This window comes from Scomber scombrus, chromosome 14 (assembly GCF_963691925.1).
Source record: "Scomber scombrus chromosome 14, fScoSco1.1, whole genome shotgun sequence".
Classification (NCBI taxonomy): Eukaryota; Metazoa; Chordata; class Actinopteri; order Scombriformes; family Scombridae; genus Scomber; species Scomber scombrus.
The window spans coordinates 9,380,750-9,398,769 of NC_084983.1; the positions used below are offsets into that span (position 1 = coordinate 9,380,750).

The 18,020-nt window shown below is 39.5% G+C and overlaps 1 protein-coding gene across 1 annotated transcript; it reads left to right on the forward strand.

The window, feature by feature from the left end:
• Positions 1-224: 224 nt before the first annotated feature.
• LOC133993947 (vascular endothelial zinc finger 1-like) lies at positions 225-14,916 on the forward strand. The gene is made up of 5 exons (XM_062433089.1): positions 225-261; positions 7,199-7,944; positions 11,615-11,684; positions 11,784-11,946; positions 12,345-14,916. Exons 1-5 carry the CDS (start codon positions 229-231, stop codon positions 12,701-12,703), a joined length of 1,371 nt encoding a protein of 456 aa, XP_062289073.1. The 5' UTR covers positions 225-228; the 3' UTR covers positions 12,704-14,916.
• Positions 14,917-18,020: the final 3,104 nt, after the last annotated feature.

The following is an 18,020-nucleotide window of genomic DNA, read 5'->3' on the forward strand; positions in this document are numbered from 1 at the left end:
CTTGCAAAAACATTTCAGAACATATTTTCAAGTTAGCTGTTTTTATTTACTTATCCATTTTTATGAGTCAGATAAACAATTACACGATTTTTTTTTTTTTTAAACACGCTACATGTAATCCCCCTAAATAATGTGTAAAGTGGTACCGCCCTTGAGGTTACCGGAAGTTGTTTCAGCCATGTTTGGTTGCTTTGTTGTAGGTTTCCTACAGAATTACTAAGTGTGGAAATGGAGCCGAGCTGGAGTACGTTTCTTTTTCAAGTAAGTTGACTGTTTAGGAGGGAAACTGGGGTAGCTCGTGAAACAACCTCTAAAAAACGCGAGCTTGAAATATGTTTGCGGTAAAACCAGTTTTTTTAAACGAGTTACGCCAAGATAAAGTAGCCAAGCAAAAACAATGGTATATATCAATCCAGGCTTCCAGCTGTGAGGCTTTGGGAATGACGCTAGAACAAAAAAAATCAATTCTCCTCAACGAGTGTTTGAAAAACGTGGCTTGTTTTCCTTGTGGTACAGCTACTTAGGTGATCTGTACTGGATAAATATGAAGGGGTTTGTGATTCTTCGTAAGTTAATTTGCCAAATCGAAGCCAGCAAAACATGCGGGATGATTTGAAGTAAAGGCTGGAGACGCCGCTGCACCGTTACAATCGAGACAGACCTGTTTTCCCCCCCTTTGATCAGACGCCGTCGGATAATGAGATGTAACGCCAGCGAAGCTTATCATTCTAACGGGGATAATGCGACACATAAATATGGTTTTAAAGTGGGTAATTTTAGTCAACATTGGATAAGTGTGCGTTTGGTAAATCTCAGTAGCTGATAACCTAACGGCGGTGAACTTTCCGCTCGCCTCAGCCGGTTCGACAATAACTAGCCAAGTTAGCTAACGGTGTTTAGTCTGCCTTCATCACTACCGCCGACTAATTTAGCTTCATTTGGGCGAGGCTGTCGGTATGACCTTGCAAAACTAACGTTACATGACTTGATAACGAAGCGCTATGGCTCTCATGTTTATTAACTGGCTATTTAATCCCAGTGACCGCCGTGGAAAGGAATTCAAACTATGCACACAACATCAGCTAACACTAGCAACGAAGAAAAGGCACATTTGAAATTAGCGACGACATGACGCGATGCACAAATTCATTTCCAGCCTGAAAAGTGAGTGCTGCTGTTGAGAGTGATATCCGTCACGGTTTAATGGTTTTCATTGGGTGCTAATATGGGATGCTTTTGTTCAATGAAATGAATGAAATGTTTTCTTCTCCTGGCCTTACTTAGCCTAAAAGAATTCAGCCTGGTGTGCACATGAAAAATGTAACACCCCGAGTCTTTATGGGGAGGCTGTTTTTTTCCCGAGTGATTTAATGTGTTGTGCAGATTTGGTCGTTTGATTTTTTTTAATGCAGTTTTTAATCAAAATAGAACTCCTTAATCCAATTATAATGCTATTTTGCTGTCTATCCCAAGTATAATCCAAAGTCTTTGGGAGGGATTTTCTATGTATTATCCTTGAATTTATGCCCAAATATATTTTAGTCATTGTGAGGAACTCATCATTAAAAAAACTGCTTCAGTGAACTTTGCAACAGTTCACTTTCATTCAGAAAAACATTCCCGTTAATAGAAAAAGATCAACAAATGTTTGAGAGTTGCTGGCCGTTGAACAAGTTTATAATTTTTTTTCTGCAGCCTCATGAGTGACTTTGTAATCTTTGACTTCATTGCAAATGTCAGCAAATAAAATTGAATTAATATTTTGTGACAAACATGTTTACTCGCATCAATTGCCATCTACTGTATTAATAAAGTAATCAAGTAAACAGGTTAATAATAAAGTAGAACTGCTACAGGGAAGTTTAAACTAACAAACAAATGAGAGAACTTTATTGTTTCTTATTAGTGTAACATGAATTATCCAACTTTCTTATGTGGCAGCAAAAGTTGGGAGGAATATGAATTGAGCACTGTTATAAAAGTTGTGTTATGTATCACAGGCTTTGGCGTATGTCACCTTGATTGTGGCATTTGTAACATTTTGCTGTGCGCACCGTTCCTCCCTGATGAAAAAGGCAGATGGACAGTGTGGTTTGTTGTGCACTGTCTGGCATCAAGCCAGAAGCCCTGCATGTGTTATGTACCTCACACTGTTACTTTGTCAATCTTGTGTAAATCTGTGTGCACTTATGAAGGCACTTTATGTAAGGAGAGCTTTACTTCAACTGCCACATGCTTGGCGCCATTTTTAGTTTTAATGCTTCTTAAAGCTGTTACCTATTACCTATAGGTATTACATTGACACACATTATCACTATACTCTTATATATTATTCAAGAGTTTTCAATTATCCATATTGTGTAAATTAGCTGGGGTATTGCCATAAGTACAGCTGTATCCTCACTTTTTTCTTTCTTTTCTTTTTTTTTGGCAAAATTGCAGTATAACTCAAATCCAGCATTTTCAAGCAGTATGATCCCTGTTGAATCATGTTGCAAACACCAGTTCAGCATGTGCAGTGATACACCAGTAGTGCAAAAAGTGACAGGAAGGACCATGGTTAAGAGAGCCCAAAAGCGAGAGCCACAAAAAGTCATAACTTAACCCCACTGTGCCTGAAACTGCCATTCTGGCTTTGTCTGGAAACTGTGATAGCCACTCAAGAAAAGCACTGTATTATGATAACAAAATAATACACGAGAATTGTTAGATATCCATTCATTCCAAGTACTTTGACAAATTCACAAGTTGTTGAAGAAAATGAAGTTCAACAGGTGGCCACACTAAACCAAAAATGATACTTGTCAAAGACTGACTCATCTGTTTCTCTTGAACTGAAAGGCGTACTTTAAAAACAGCTGTTTGTGATGTCGCTTGAATTTGGAAGCCAGGCTTGATTTGTTGATGATCGTTTTTACACACAATTACATTTAGATATTCACACTTACATCGAAGTGATGATTCATTTAATATCAGAAAATGTAATTAATCAGTTTTTTTCAGAACCAATTTAAGTCAAGCTGACTGATTCATAGCCAACTCATCTAAATCTTATAGAGGTAACATGTTAGCACACAGTTGCCTATTTACACATCCAGCAGACATGTCTTTGACCACATGATGAATGCAAATCCAATATTGACTCTAATACTAAATAATATTAACTCAATATTGCATCTTTGGTTTGTTCTCTACCAACCCCCTATAAACAAATCTTAGTCTTTGCTCCCTAGTTTTTCACTTTGCTCACCAACTAGTCTTCAACTCTTTCTGTACACTGTTGAGTAGGTACAACTTGTTTTGTATGAAGCAGGTTTGTCACAACAAGCAAACTTTTTTCTCTCTCTCAGACACAGTAATTTAATTCACTGTTTATATAAATATGTAAATGATGTAGCTTTTAACGTGAGCATTTGATTTTGCCAGGGCGGTAGTAAACAGTTAAACAAGGCAGTTTAATAAGTAGTACAGTAAGTAATACAATTAAAATACATGAAAGATAGACAGAGGAAATGTAAGTACACTCCTTGTGAAATAGTAAATTGCATCAGTAAGACATATTTTTTCATATCTTTCTAGGTACAAGTTTTTAACAATCAACTTTTTAAGATTTTACTTAAACTGCCTTTGGATTCACACAAGATGATAACAGTGAAATAACAGTTAATATCACTGCATAGCACAGATTCATATTATGGGTGACTTAAACGTCCAAACAAAGACCAGGTGTTCTTATCACTATGTATGTCTGTGAGTGTAACTGCAGTCCTAATGCAGACAAAAGGTGAACATTTTAGGTAACAGTTAAAAAGGTCTCCGCTTGCTCAACGTGACTGATTTTAAGTTGCAGTATCCAGTTTTTCATTACTGCCCCGTCATTCTGATTATTGCAGGATCTAAAGTGAGTTTTATTGCTTTCTGCCCACGCTCTAAACCTACAAATAATACAACTGAATTAAGCAAAGCAGTCAAAAAGTGTTTGCTATTTCCTCGCATCAAGAGAGTTGTTTGTGCTCCCAAATTAAAATGTTTCATAGATTTTAAGCAGAGGTACATCTCAGCTGTTTGTATCTATTCCCTGTCCCTGACAGAAATGTTTGCTGTGGGAGATTGTATTCGATCCCTCTCACTTTTGAGGTTCTGGCTCATTGATTTCATGTTTTTTGGGGAGGGTGGGGGTGACATGGTGAGTAGCTTCAGAAATGACTATCATCCTTTCACATGATGCAATCCAAGGCCAGGTGAAGGAATTCATATTTAAAAACAAGTTGCTCACGCCTAGCAAGACCGAACGATCCCTCCTTTGCAACTTATAGCATTAACAAACAAGCCATTAGATCCCTGCAGAATTCACATAGCTTTGCAGGCTATGAAAAAAATCCTGAAGTATTGCAAACATTACAAAAGTAATGTGTTGTGCTGTGTCAACTCAGCAAACTGACCAACAGCCAAGAATTTCAGAACGTGTGAACAATCGAACAACAGCTTTAAAAAAAAAAAAAAAAAATGATAACGTTAGGGAAAAAGAAGACGTACATTCATGAGAAAAGTTTTGTTTTCTGCAGTATGATCTCTCCATATTCCTCCATCACTATCAATTAATAGTTTTTGTTTGCTTTGTAAAAAACAAACAAACAAAAAAACAATAAAATTGGGGTGACAGCAAGCAGCTGTAGAGTGTGACACAAAAGATTGAGGAGAGACAGTGCATAATGTGACTGAAACCATGAGATCAATTCAAGTCTAACAGTAGCCCGTGGAGCCATCAGGACACTCCCTCCATTTTGATGTTATTTATGAGGGAGCAGCCCCAGTTGTCAGAGCGCATTTGTGTCAAAATGGTCAGAGCTGCATGAAGGCACAGCAGCTTACAGGCCCTGCACCTCTGTATAGGGGCCAGGCTGTCTGCAGCGGCTACGTCTGCTGTTCACAAGCCTCACAAAGAGGGTTCCCGGGCTTGTAACCCCCCCCACACACACACACACACACACACACACACACACACACCCTCCCCTGGTGTGCCAGCGGATGGGCTAGCATTGGCATGATGATGACTAATCCTGGAAGGTGGCAAGTGTGAGCAGGTGCTTAGACAAATGGATGGGTGGGCTCGGTGGCATTCTCTGTGAGTTCCCAGGTCCCATTGCGTATGAGGGAATGACGGCTAGTTTAGCCGAGTGGGGTGTGGATAAACAATGTCCCTGTCTCATGAATAGATGAGCCAAATCAATGAAGATGAGCATACAAAGCTCCCCTGCTGAGGCCCGAGTGCATCACTGCTCAGATTTGTGTCTTTCACAATAGGCTAGATGACATAAGGAGGACATTGTGCAGTTCATTTTTCTTTTCCATCCCCTGCCTCGTCTTTCGCGACTCCTTTTCTTGGCTGGCCTTCTTCGATGGATGATTGAACCTCAAAGGGAAAGGTCAAGCATTTCACCTTGGCCTTTCTTGCTGGTGGTTGACAACACAGTCGTCTTGACTGTGTCCGTTTTACTGAAAGAAGAGAATTAACTGCAATACAATTTTTCATGTTTTAGGTGAAGTGAAAATAAAGCTGGGTTTAGCAGAGAGATGACAGCAGAGCTAACTCCAGCAGCTTTAACAGAAGCACTAAATAGTTTTTTTTAATACAAGTGTAGCCTCAATCACAGAGGAATCTGAATTAAAAGAAGTGAATTACCATTAACATCCATCCCTGCCGATGGTGGGTTTGCAATTCTGTGTCTGCTTGTGTTCATTTTTGATGAATGTAGGTCCCTATGTCAGCATTGCAAAAACTATTGTCTGCTGCATGGTTTTCAGCAGTTTTTCATCCCTGTGACACATTTCCTCCAAACTCAGCTTTAAAATAAAACAATTTGATGACTGCTTTAAATTTCTTTTGGAAGGGACAAACCTTTTCCAGTTATTATCCTTCGTCGTCCGTGCAAAACATTCCCAAACAAAATGCCCTGAATCATTTTTTATTTGGAGCTGCCTGATTATTTTAGCAGAGTCTATGGGAAAAATTGATCTTGTACTGTGTCACATCTGATGCAAATAATGTCTGACCACCTCAGTCCAGAGGTTTAATTACTTAAATTGGTCAAACCCAACTTAGCAACTGATTGCTGGTAACACTGATTGCACCCAGCCATTTCACCTTATTTGTGTTGTGGCACTAGTCAGCATTGGTTTGCACTTACAAAACTCCAAGACTACACTGTGGGAGAGGCCACAAGCCCAGTAAGCTGCTGTGCCACTTTAATCCATGTTGTTTTGTCTAGTTTAGTGACCTCTATTTATCTGTTGTGCATATGAGCACCTCACTACTTTTTACTGACCCACAACTTACTTACTTCCACTTCTCCATATCTCCTGAGCTCTGTAGCTCTCTGCTACGGAGCTCATGAACAGGCTCAGCTGTTCAGAGCCTTCTTGGCAGTTCAGCCAGACTCTGCTATGCCTCTAATTTGGTATGCCTGCTTTGCAGTCACATGATGAATCAGCACCAAAATGATGGGATCATTTTTCATCCAGTATATTTGGATTCTTTTGCATTAATGTCACGCTGCATCAACCTCACTCATGACAGATCTGGTACCCATTATGCATTCTGTACCATTTTAAGCCCCTTTCGCACATGCAGTCTACAGCTGAAATGTTCGGGAACATTTCCTGCATTAGGTCATGTGTGAATGGGAGGAGGGATCGATATTCAGGGAAATCTGTACTGCCAACTTCCCACCTCAAGATCTAGTGACATTTCCAGGAACATGTTGGTACAGCTGAGTTGTGAATGAAATCGGTAACATTGCAAGGATAACCACGTAATGGGTTACATCCATCTGACGTAAGATGCTTTCACATGGAGCGAGCGAACCAATCACGACTCCACTGAAGAAGTATTTGAACCCGTGTTTACGGTTGCCTCGCCAATGCTTTCATGGGTGATTTGTCTCACAAACTTGTCGAGTATTAAATGCATTGCAAGAACATTGGCACCGCACAAAAATAGCTCCTCACCTCTCATGTTCTTTTCAAACTACAGTATTGATGTGAATATTTGATTTCTTTGTAGAAGAGATGGTAATTTTGCATAATGTTTTGTTTCAATAAATGTTCACCTTTTGTTATTATTATCTGTTGTAGTTAACTAATCAATCAATGTTTAAGTGTCTGGAATTAATCTCTGTTTGTATGTTTGTTTTATCAGCAGGCCAATGAAGCCCTCCACCACCAGCACCAGGTGGCCCAGAACAGCCTGCTGCCACTTCTTAACGCAGGATCTGATCAAATTGACCAGAAGCCTATCCTTCCCATCCATCTAGATCAGAAGCCCCCTTCCAGTGCTTTGGATCTCCTCAAGGACAATGTGGCCAGTGGAGGAGGCGCACGGATGCCAATGCCTGTGATAAAGAAGGAACACAAAGGCAAAACGCCTTTCGTCTGTGGCTACTGCAACAAAGCCTTCCGTGACAGCTACCACCTGCGACGCCATGAGTCCAGCCACACCGGTATCAAGATGGTGTCACGGCCAAAGAAGACCGCCCAGACAGCCCCCACCATGGTCCCCATGATTTCGACCATGCCGCGAGACAACAACGGCCACCCTTCCTACATTTCCACAGTAGCAGGCATCCTCTCCACCGCAACCACCTCCGTTTCCTCAAGTATCATGTCATCATCCCCAATGGGCAGTATGCCGCAGCAAAACGTCGCCAAGAAACCTGCCAAACCTGTCAAGAAAAACCACGGGTGCGAGATGTGTGGCAAGGCCTTTCGTGATGTCTACCATCTGAATCGCCACAAGCTCTCCCATTCAGATGAAAAGCCTTTCGAGTGCCCCATCTGCCAGCAACGCTTTAAAAGGAAGGACCGAATGACCTACCACGTTCGCTCTCACGACGGAGGAGTCCACAAGCCCTACGTGTGTTCCGTGTGTGGGAAAGGCTTTTCCAGGTAAGGTTAACATTTTTAACGATCCCATTTACAGTCAAACACCTTCATGATATTGTATGTGATGCTCAAGTGAAATAGGAGGTACTTTTTTAAAGATATAAACCTATTTTTCCCACCGTTCTGTAGCTGTCTTTAACTATCAGTACAAAATGTGGGGAAAAGGTGAATTCTCGTAAGTATCTGTCATGTACAGTTATTATTTCTGTACACTGCCAGAAAGACCTGCCATACAGAGTCAGACTGTCAAACCCTGAGCAGTGGATGGTTGTTAAGGGCTGGCAACAGATTTCACAGGGAGATAACATTACCCGTTTCAAATGTCTTTGTATATTCCTGATATAGCTCTTGAGGTGGTGGAATTTGTTGTTGTGTTCCCTCTCAGACCAGAGGTACAATGGTGGAAAAAAAAGCTGTAGGGCTGAAACTAACTATTCTTTCTTTATTGATTAGTTAACTGATTCTTTTCTTGATTCAACTGTGGCCTATTGATTTTCCCAATCAGCTGATCAACTAATCAACACTTGCAAGCCTGAATTTACCTGGCTGACTTTCTTTAACTATCAGTTCTATTAGTCTCTAGGTAACTTCACTATAAAATACTGAGGCCCCTTCAAACATTCAGAATCAAAGTGAAGTAATTGTTTAAGGTTTTAGTCACTGCAATAATTCAGCGAACCTGTTTCATGGGATAGGCCAGCTGGCTTTCATGTCCTAATCATTGCACTCCTCTAGGCCTTTACTAACCCAGTGAAACTTGTCTGAAACCTGTCTCTATGTGTATCTGAGGAGGTGTTTGGTGAGTAATAGGATCAGCAGCAACAGGGACTGCACACTGTGGCAATAACAAATACTAAATTGGTGAGAAAATGGGGACGAATGCAAAAAAAAAAAAAAAAAGTTGTTTTTACAACTGTACTAGATTATTCATATGCCTTTTAATCAACAAGCAGCAACAAGTAACGAGGCTATTGTAAACAGGAAGTATGCTTCTGAGATCTAATTTATCCTTATGGGAGTGGAAACAGAAAGTAATTTCACCCTCTGATGGTTGCATTCCAGGGTCAAAGAAAAGTCTGGACTTGTCTGTGTGGAATTTCCAAAAAAACATCACCACCTAATTTTTACAAATTACACAAACAAACAAACTACACTCACAAACATACATTTTGACTATTTACTCATCAGCCCAAAAAATGTTTCCTAGATGTGTTTCAGGTAAAAGAAAGGGCTTGTTGTTAGATCATAGTGTAACATTTATATTTATTTTAAAAAGACCACCTTCTATGAATGCAGTTATTCATTAGATAGTTTATTGGAATTGAATACAAAGAATGCAATTCCCAGGTGGTACATTTTTTTCCACTTTCCCAAAAGTACACAGAGCTGCTACCATACTGCTTGTACAGCAGCCCTTGATTTGTGTGTGAATGATTCAGCCTGTGGTGTTTGGGTTACTCATGGCCGTCTACTGTCCATGTAGCAACCCAGTGGCTGTGTTTTCATATTTATAGTTGTGCTAAGCAGTTTAGATTGCATTGGCTCCCCCCCCCCCCCCCCCCCCCCCCACGCCATTTCAACCACATGTTAAAACAGTCGCACATGGGAGAGCACCAGTGGTAGTAGAGTATCAAAGGAGGGGGGAGGCGTCACTTGTCACTTCGCGGTTCCCGCCAGCTTGTCACAGCGTCTCGTTCCCCTGGGAATTCAGTGAACCATGGGGTAATGTTCAGGTCAACACATTTACTATGAAGTGAATAAATATTTTAGTTTAAGAAGGTCTCATGGTGGCCTCAAACAACACAAAAAAACTATTCCACTGTATTTTAATGAGTTAATCTATTTAATCTTTCTTTTATGTAAATCAGCATGGCGTGAGTAAAGCATATTGATAAGACCAGAAGAGTTTTGTGCTGCAACACGACTTCAACAAAAACATCAGCAGTGTACCCTGGCCAAGCTGTAACATTAGCACCGCGCTGCGTTGGGCAGTTTCGGGCATGCCTCCAACACGGTGACGTGTGGTAGGGATTCATCAGCATACTGGAAAGTGAGAATAGAGACTGAATAACAGGGCACTGAGTCACTGCCACTCAGCCAGATCTGTAGGCAGGCACTGTCTGGAGTCTGCTCTCCTCATCAGCGAGACAAAAAAAGAAAGAAAAAAAAACAGATTCCGGTTCATGGCACCACTGAGAAGATTCCACTTGACTCCCTCATTTGTATGAAAAAAAAGAAAGAAATCCAGCAGCACAAAACTTTCCGGTTTGGGAGCAGCTGCCAACGCTGTAGCCCTTACTCACTCCATTATGGCACTTGTAACATGATTCAGCTCACAGCTTCACTAGAACTAACAAGCTGACAGAGGGTATCAGTGCCAAGTAGAATTTGTGAATGTTGGAGTTTCACTGGAAAGGTCAAGAGGTGAAGAGCTGTTTTCTATCAACTAGTGATACGCTGAATTCTCTGGAAATCATAAAGTAGATAAATACTGCGTTTGTTTTTAGTTTCACTTTTCAGTTTCAATAGCTTCATGGCAGATTGCAAAGATGCTTTTGAACTATTGACCTTTTGTATGTGTTGTTCAAATTTATGTTAAAAAAAAAGAAATGGTTCAAAAACTAGACAAGTGTTTTAGTTCAGTGAGAAAATGAGTAATATAGAAAACATTGGTCAAAGATTGCTCCATATATTTTTTATGTATTTCACACTTTCTCACAGTTTGTTGTAATACAATCATTCAATCTCCCTTTGGCACAAATGAAGCTGAATTAACTTTGTGGCCTACATAGTCTCCTAATCCTCCACAAGATATGTTGTGCAAATTCATTGTTTTAAGCAGGAAACTGGTAATTCTCTTTACATTCTTTTTCAGGTTTCTGTAAGTAATGTCAAGAATGAATGAAAATGAGCAGTTGTGTACCGTAATGCTAAATCGTCACCCAGGGAAAACAAGTGCAAAAAGTTTTTAAAAAATGTACCGTCCCAGTGTGGTGCGTTTTTGAAAGTAGGTCAAACTAATTCACGCACGATTGATCAGGGAGAATTAATTGCCGTTGACTGAAGTTTTAGGGATTTTTTTTTTTAAGTGCCCATCCCCTCATTATCAAAGCTACTAGACCACATCAGTATGCTTACACAAAAACACTGCCCTAGTAATGTGTGCTTCTACATTAGGCTTTACATATAAGCTTTATGTGCTCCATTGTCAATATATAAATGATTGTACGACCTACATATATTATTATCTTAGTTATTTTTAGTCAAATATTTTACTATTTTCCTACTATTATTAAATAACAAGTACAGTAAAACTATTGTAAATAACATGACATTTGAACATGTATCAGAAATAGATGACTTTAATTGAAATTACCTGCATGTTTATCACGATAATTAGACTCTGTAGCAGAAAACATACACTTCAAATTGCCACCTAATTTAATATGAACAAATTTTCAAAATTGGCACAATTAACCAACAGGTGTCACTCTTTACTTGCTCTTTTCTGAGTTTTGCTAAAAGTGAGGCCAGGTAAAGACAGACAGTCTGGGCTTCACATTTACATAATGAGAGTATGGAATTAAAACACTAAGCTGCATGACTCACCTCAAACCTCCCAGAGCTCACCGCATCACCATCCAAAGACTAAACGTTGTTTTTCTTTCTCTAGGCCGGACCACTTGAGCTGTCATGTGAAGCATGTGCATTCCTCAGAAAGACCGTTTAAATGTCAAGTAACGGTAAGCCTCGTCATCAGTCTCCATCTAATTGTTATGATTATGATCAGTATTGTAAGATCGTTGATGTTGTGCCCCACTGACCTTTGACCCTGTGTACAGGCCTGTACCTCTGCTTTTGCCACCAAAGACAGACTCCGTTCCCACATGATCAGGCATGAAGGCAAAGTCACCTGTAGCATCTGTGGGAAAATGCTCAGCGCGGCTTACATCACCAGCCATTTGAAGACTCACGGACAGACCAACTTTAACTCCTGTAACAAAGGTAATGTACATCCATCATAAAAGACACCCCTAACATCACAAGTGTGCAGTTACAAATCTGTATTCATACATCTCGTGTGTGCTCCCTGATCTTCCCTAGCTTTTACAGCCTTGTCAGCATGTTTTTTTCTCTCTCTCTCTCTCTCTCTCTCTCTCTCTCTCTCTCTCTCTCTCTCTCTCTCTCTCTCTCTCTCTCTCTCTCTCTCTTTATTTATTTTACAAAATGCAGACTTCTTGACTTGAAAACATACGCTTAAAAAGCTCTGCCTCATTTCAGTAGCTGTCAACATCTTTTCATCTCCTACCAATGCACAACTAATTTGAGCTGCTGCAGAACAAAAAAACTGAATCCTCTTCCTTGTGTTTTTTTCTTTTCCTCATTTTCTTTTCTCCCTTAAGGTAATGAAGTTTGCCATTCTGCCTCGGTTACACCTGTGACCATCTCGGCCCCCATCACCACGGCGATGAACCGGATCCACTCCAACAACGCCGTCACCATAGCCACACAAATGAACATTAGCACCAACACGGTCAACATCACGTCTCCGGTCAGCCTCCAGCACCCTGTCACCATCACTGGGCCCATCAACATCTCCTCTGTCAACATCCCCACCACGGCGCACATGAATATCGCCCACCCAGTCGCAATAACCACCCCCATGTCTATGAATATAGCCGGTCCACTCAACATCGCCATGAGGCCAGTGGATAGCATGCCTTTTCTGTCCCAGGTCTTGCCTTCTTCCCCACCCTGGTAAAAGAAGAGACAGAGAGAGAAAGAGAGAGAGCATCGAACTGGCCAGAAAGAAAGGGAAAATGAAGTGAAACAAGCGACTCCGGTCTTCTATTATTTGCACCTCGAGCCCAGCTCTTTCTATCCCCCGAACTCTGTTTACTTCACCAAACCTCGAAGTGAATACTGTATTTACACGAGCTGTGCGGCTTGGTAGGAGCTCCCAACCCCCTCGCCGCCAAGTCACAGCTGCGTCCCGCCTAATGTTAAGTGACTGACACGAGATGCAGAACAGTTGAGTAGATATCGAGTAGGAGTTACCTTGAAATCAGGACAACCGTAAGACTTAGCGTAGTCAGTTAGAATGATGAAACTGTGATTTGTATCATGACAAATGAGAGGAGACGATTCCTCGAGCACCCTTGAGGGACTCCCCCTTGGAAAACCCCACACGTGCTTTTGTAAACGGGAGATGAGAAATAGACTGAAGCAATAAGTATAAATTGCTCTTTTCGATGTTTTACACGTTTTTCCTCCCAAAGCCTCTGGGTGTTACTTTGTACTTTGTTGGTTTTTATTTTATTTTTTTTAAACTATAGCCTGCTAATCACTATTTAATGTTATAGGAAATGAGTCTAGTTAAAGGGACAGCAGCTTCCATTTGCATTGAAGAATATTTTTCACAGTGCTATAGCTTTTCTTTATCTTCTCAGATAGTAGGTATGCTCTTGAGGTACAGTGACTAACTTGTACAGTTGACATAGTAATGTATTTTCATGTCAGCATTTTTAATTTTTCTGCTTTTGTCATTCAAGTCGACACTGTCCTCTCGACTATGGAATATTTGTACTTGTACTTGTTTTCTATTTGTATGGAATCTCAAAGGTTTGTTTTATTTTTATTTTTTTGCCTATTGGTAGTGTTCATTTGTCCATGAAGGCAGAATGGAATGAGTCTTGCACTGAAAGCATATCCTACATGCAGGTGAACAGCAGTATTATCAAAGATCAAAATTGGGAGTCTCGAGTGTTTCGGTTGGGCAGCCTACACTTGAGGCCATCTAGTGGCTGAACGTGGAAAAAGGCCTGGCTTTGTAGTGAAGCTTTTTCAGGCTGTTCGTGTCATCATCATGGTGACTGATTTTGTTTTGTCTGACTCTTCTGTACACTGTTTTTTTTTTGGTTTTGGTTTTTTTTAAATCATTTATCTGTGATAGCCCCAAGATGATACTATGGATCCTTCACTCAGGAAACACACAAAAAAGCCCATTACTCATGAACTTAGCTCCTTTTTTTTTATTGAGTATATCTACCATGTATCTTAATTCTTGACTTCTCCATCTTCCTTTTTAGATTCCCTGAATCATTTGGCATTGTTGTTTTAAGAGCTGAGTAGACTTCCATCAGGGAGAAGAAGTCAAAGAATTGATTTTAAACATAGCCGTCCATCGAAGTAATAATTTACTGTACAATGGCATACATACTGTACTTTTTTTTTTTTACATTTCCTTTGAAGTCCAGTTCAGTCTCAGGCTGCATACGTAGGTGGCTGAGAACTGGCTGAGTTTGATCAAATGCAAGTTTGTAACCATTCAAATAATGGGATAAGATTGACGTTGCATGAGCCCAAACACTGTAGCTGTTGAACAGAACTATTTTTTAATGAATGCCATGTTATCTCAACCGTGTTGCAGCTCTTTGAGTTGATTCAGTTTATACTGAACAATGCAATATGCATGTTTGTCATTTTTTCCCCAATTTGTTTTAAACAAAAAATATTAGTGTAGCTTTTTTTTTTTTGTTCTTATGCATTTACGTAGATACACTATGATAGCCTGTTTGCCAAATTTGATACAACAATAATAATAATGTGATGAACTGAACATTTCTTGTGGAATTGAACATCTCTTTATTTTTAAGGAAAAAAAATATGAATTGGAAATTCCAGGACCCTTGTGAAAGCAGTTGAATGTATATCTTTGTACAAAACTATTTTAGTTCCAAGGATATGGTAGTTACAATAGATGTGAAAGATAAAATAACCTTTTTTATAAATCTTTTGTATTAGAACATTAACAATGGTAATTTTGTATATATGAGAGGTTAGGCTTTCTGATTAGCAGAAAGGTCAAACATTCCTACATTTTTTTAAAATGTATGTTTGTCAAATTATTACATAAACATGCGCAATGTTATGTGCCTTTTATTTGGGTTGTCTAAATAAAAGAAAACTATCAAATGTGTTTATGTATCAAGTAATGTTCAGTATTAAGAAAGCACCACAAACTGCAAAAACATAAGATATTGTGTTGATATTATTTACAGTATATTTTTGGAAAACCATTTCCAGCAGTGAGTGGTAGAAATGTTATTCTGTTTATGAACACTTGACATCAAACACCAGCCTTGGCAGGTGTGCACACAATACCTTTTATAAGTGTTTTGCTTCTTATTCCTATAGTTGAATGGTTAGTCATTGCTCTGTGAGTGGTGGCAGTGTCAATAAGGGGTGGCAGGTTGAGAGTCGGGAGGCCAACTATTGTAAAAGATATGTTAGTGATTTCTAGGAGCTTTTTTCTATTGGTGAGAGTGAGCACCGGGAAATAGCAGGTAGTGCAGTACAGCAGGAAGGGTTCAATAATACATTGGAAGGAGCAGGGGGTGGAGTTCGAATAGAAGTCCATTTCTGCCAGAAAAAGAAAAAAAATAAGTAAGTCACAATTATGAGATAAAAAGTGATAATTTTGAGATAGGCAATTGAAATGATGAAATAAAAAGGCAATAATGAGATTAAAAAAAACAAAGAGATTAAAATATTTAAATGAGATAAACGTCAAAATTATGAGATAAAATGTGCATTATAATGATTGACTTAGTAAAAATCAACTGTATAGATTACATTTATTTATGGTCACATTTAAGTTTGGATTTTATTCGAGGTTTTTTGAACTGTCACAAGATGGATGAGCTAAGTGATTACTTAAGGTCACGGCCCGAGGAAGACGTACAATGAATGCAACAGCTTGATTTTAACAAATCACACATAAACATTAAAAACCCAAAGTTTGGTTGAGCTCTGTAAATAATATCTGGTGCTGTGTATGCAGGTTTTTCATTGTTATGATTTAATGTACTTGACCTAAGAATTCATGAAACATTACTTCATTTTAGATTGATTCCAGTGTCATACAACTCAAGACAGATGACCGACTAAGAGAGTATCTGCCATCATATGGTGATCGACTGGCTGTTTAAATACTGCTGACGGAAGGAAAAAGAACCCAGCAGTCACAAGTCAAAGATCTTTAAGCGATTAAGAAGAAAGCTCTCAAGAAACAAAGGTTATCATGTGTCATGACAGAGCATCAATGCCCTCCAACGAAACTGAGTTGGAATGGATGCATTTCAGAGAAGGGGAATATGTGGTGGGACAAGAAAAGACTAGTAAAAAACAGAACTTGATTAAAAAGACTAAGCATTTTAGTTTTCCCCCAGGTGGCAATTATACAGACTGATTTTGACATCAATTTAACTTCAGCAGCATTCATTATAGAGTATAGTATTACAGTCAGAGAACTGTAAGAAAAGACAAAGTGACATAAATCTGGAGGAGGAGAAAGGTGATGCAGCACAAGAAGGTGAAAAGACATATGACAGACCTGGTAATCTATCGCCACCGTCCAGACACTTCTGCAACAGACACTGTGGAGATAAAACTTCAGATGTCATTTATGTTGGAAGCAGCTCAGTATTTACAATATTTACTAGTTTGCCATTACAAACATTACTCCATGTGGATGCTTTAGAGGATAGTGGCATTGTAACTTTCTACAGAGAAAGCATCTCTAGGATGGAGGATTCCAGTCTTGATGATAGCATGCCCCTCTCTCTCTCATGAGCTATCCTTTGAATAACCCATGCCTCCTTCCCTTGATATATTGCAGGATCAAGCCAATCAGAGAGAAAGATTGAAGAAATATGATTGTTTGGACAGGTTTTATTCAAGTGATCTCTGAAGAAAGTATCATGGAGGATGACATTTACTTTCAAGTTATTCTTTCAGATGGAAAGCTTGAGAAGGCTGTGGGTGATGGAGGTGTTTTGATGATGGAGGGATGCACTGACAGAATTTTGGAATGACTTTTATGAGTGGCACACTGTGGGAAATGGCTTCAAAAGTGCTATACCTACATCATGATTTTGGTAAACAATAATGGGAAAATGTAGGCTGAAGAATTGGCTGGAAAGAAGAGATAACCTGGCATGCCTGATGGTTTGTTACACAGAGCCAAATAAGAGTTGACAGTCGATTGGATGGACTATCTATCATCGCCTATCACCGTCTTACCTCGCAAGGCAGCTGAATTTGTTACACCGATTGGTCCGAACCAACATTGGTTTGGATACAAGCACATAACGTGAATCCTGACAAGATGCAGTCTCGCCTGATCTTGTGACATAGTGATCTTGCGATGCCAGCTGCCTTGCAAGTTAAAAAATGTGAAATAACTTCATGTAAAACATACCTGTACTTCTGTAGAAAGCTGTTTTATGCTTTGTAGAGAGTGATCATTTTCAAATATGTGTCAGAGTCTAAGCAATTGACCTTTGAATCTTGTCTGGGTTTTGAAAGTGTTGGCCAAGAGGAATTGTTGGAAATCATGGACATCCAAGACTGCAGGAAGCTTCCAAAAGCACATAACATTGAGCATGTTCACTAAAAAGTAATTCAACAGCCCGCCTCTGTGATTGAACAGGGGAGCAACACCCTCACACCTGTTAGATCAGAAATGAAAGGGATTGCAGTAGTCTATGAAGAGCTACAGCTGACATCACATGAAAGATCATGAGATCAGTTACTAAATTTGTTAGTGCATACCTTAGAGTGTGAGACATCCAGCACCTCTTCTTCTTCCTCAGATTTTGCAGTGGATCAGTCCGGTTCACAGAAAAGAGTACCACATATATGTTGCTCATACATGTGGTTTTTACTTAGAATTGCCAGTCAGTTACGACAACTACCCACATTTTGTAAGAAAAAAATATATATCAGCCAACAGTACCCACCATCAGATGTTCATGTTTAAGCTTAGTAGATTCTCCAAATATTTGTCTTATGTAGGAAGTTACTACAGCTACCTAGTTCAATCTTACTGAGTGTCACAGCTTTAGCATGTTGTCCATATTTTTCTGCTGCTTTTTGTCACTTTTCTTTAGTTAGTTCAGTTTAAGAACATGTTATTTTGAATGGTCTGCTTTAATGCAGAGACTTTTTGTGTTACTTATTATGCTTTTTGGGGAAAACTAGACACAGATAATTACTCAAAGTATTGTATTTTATAT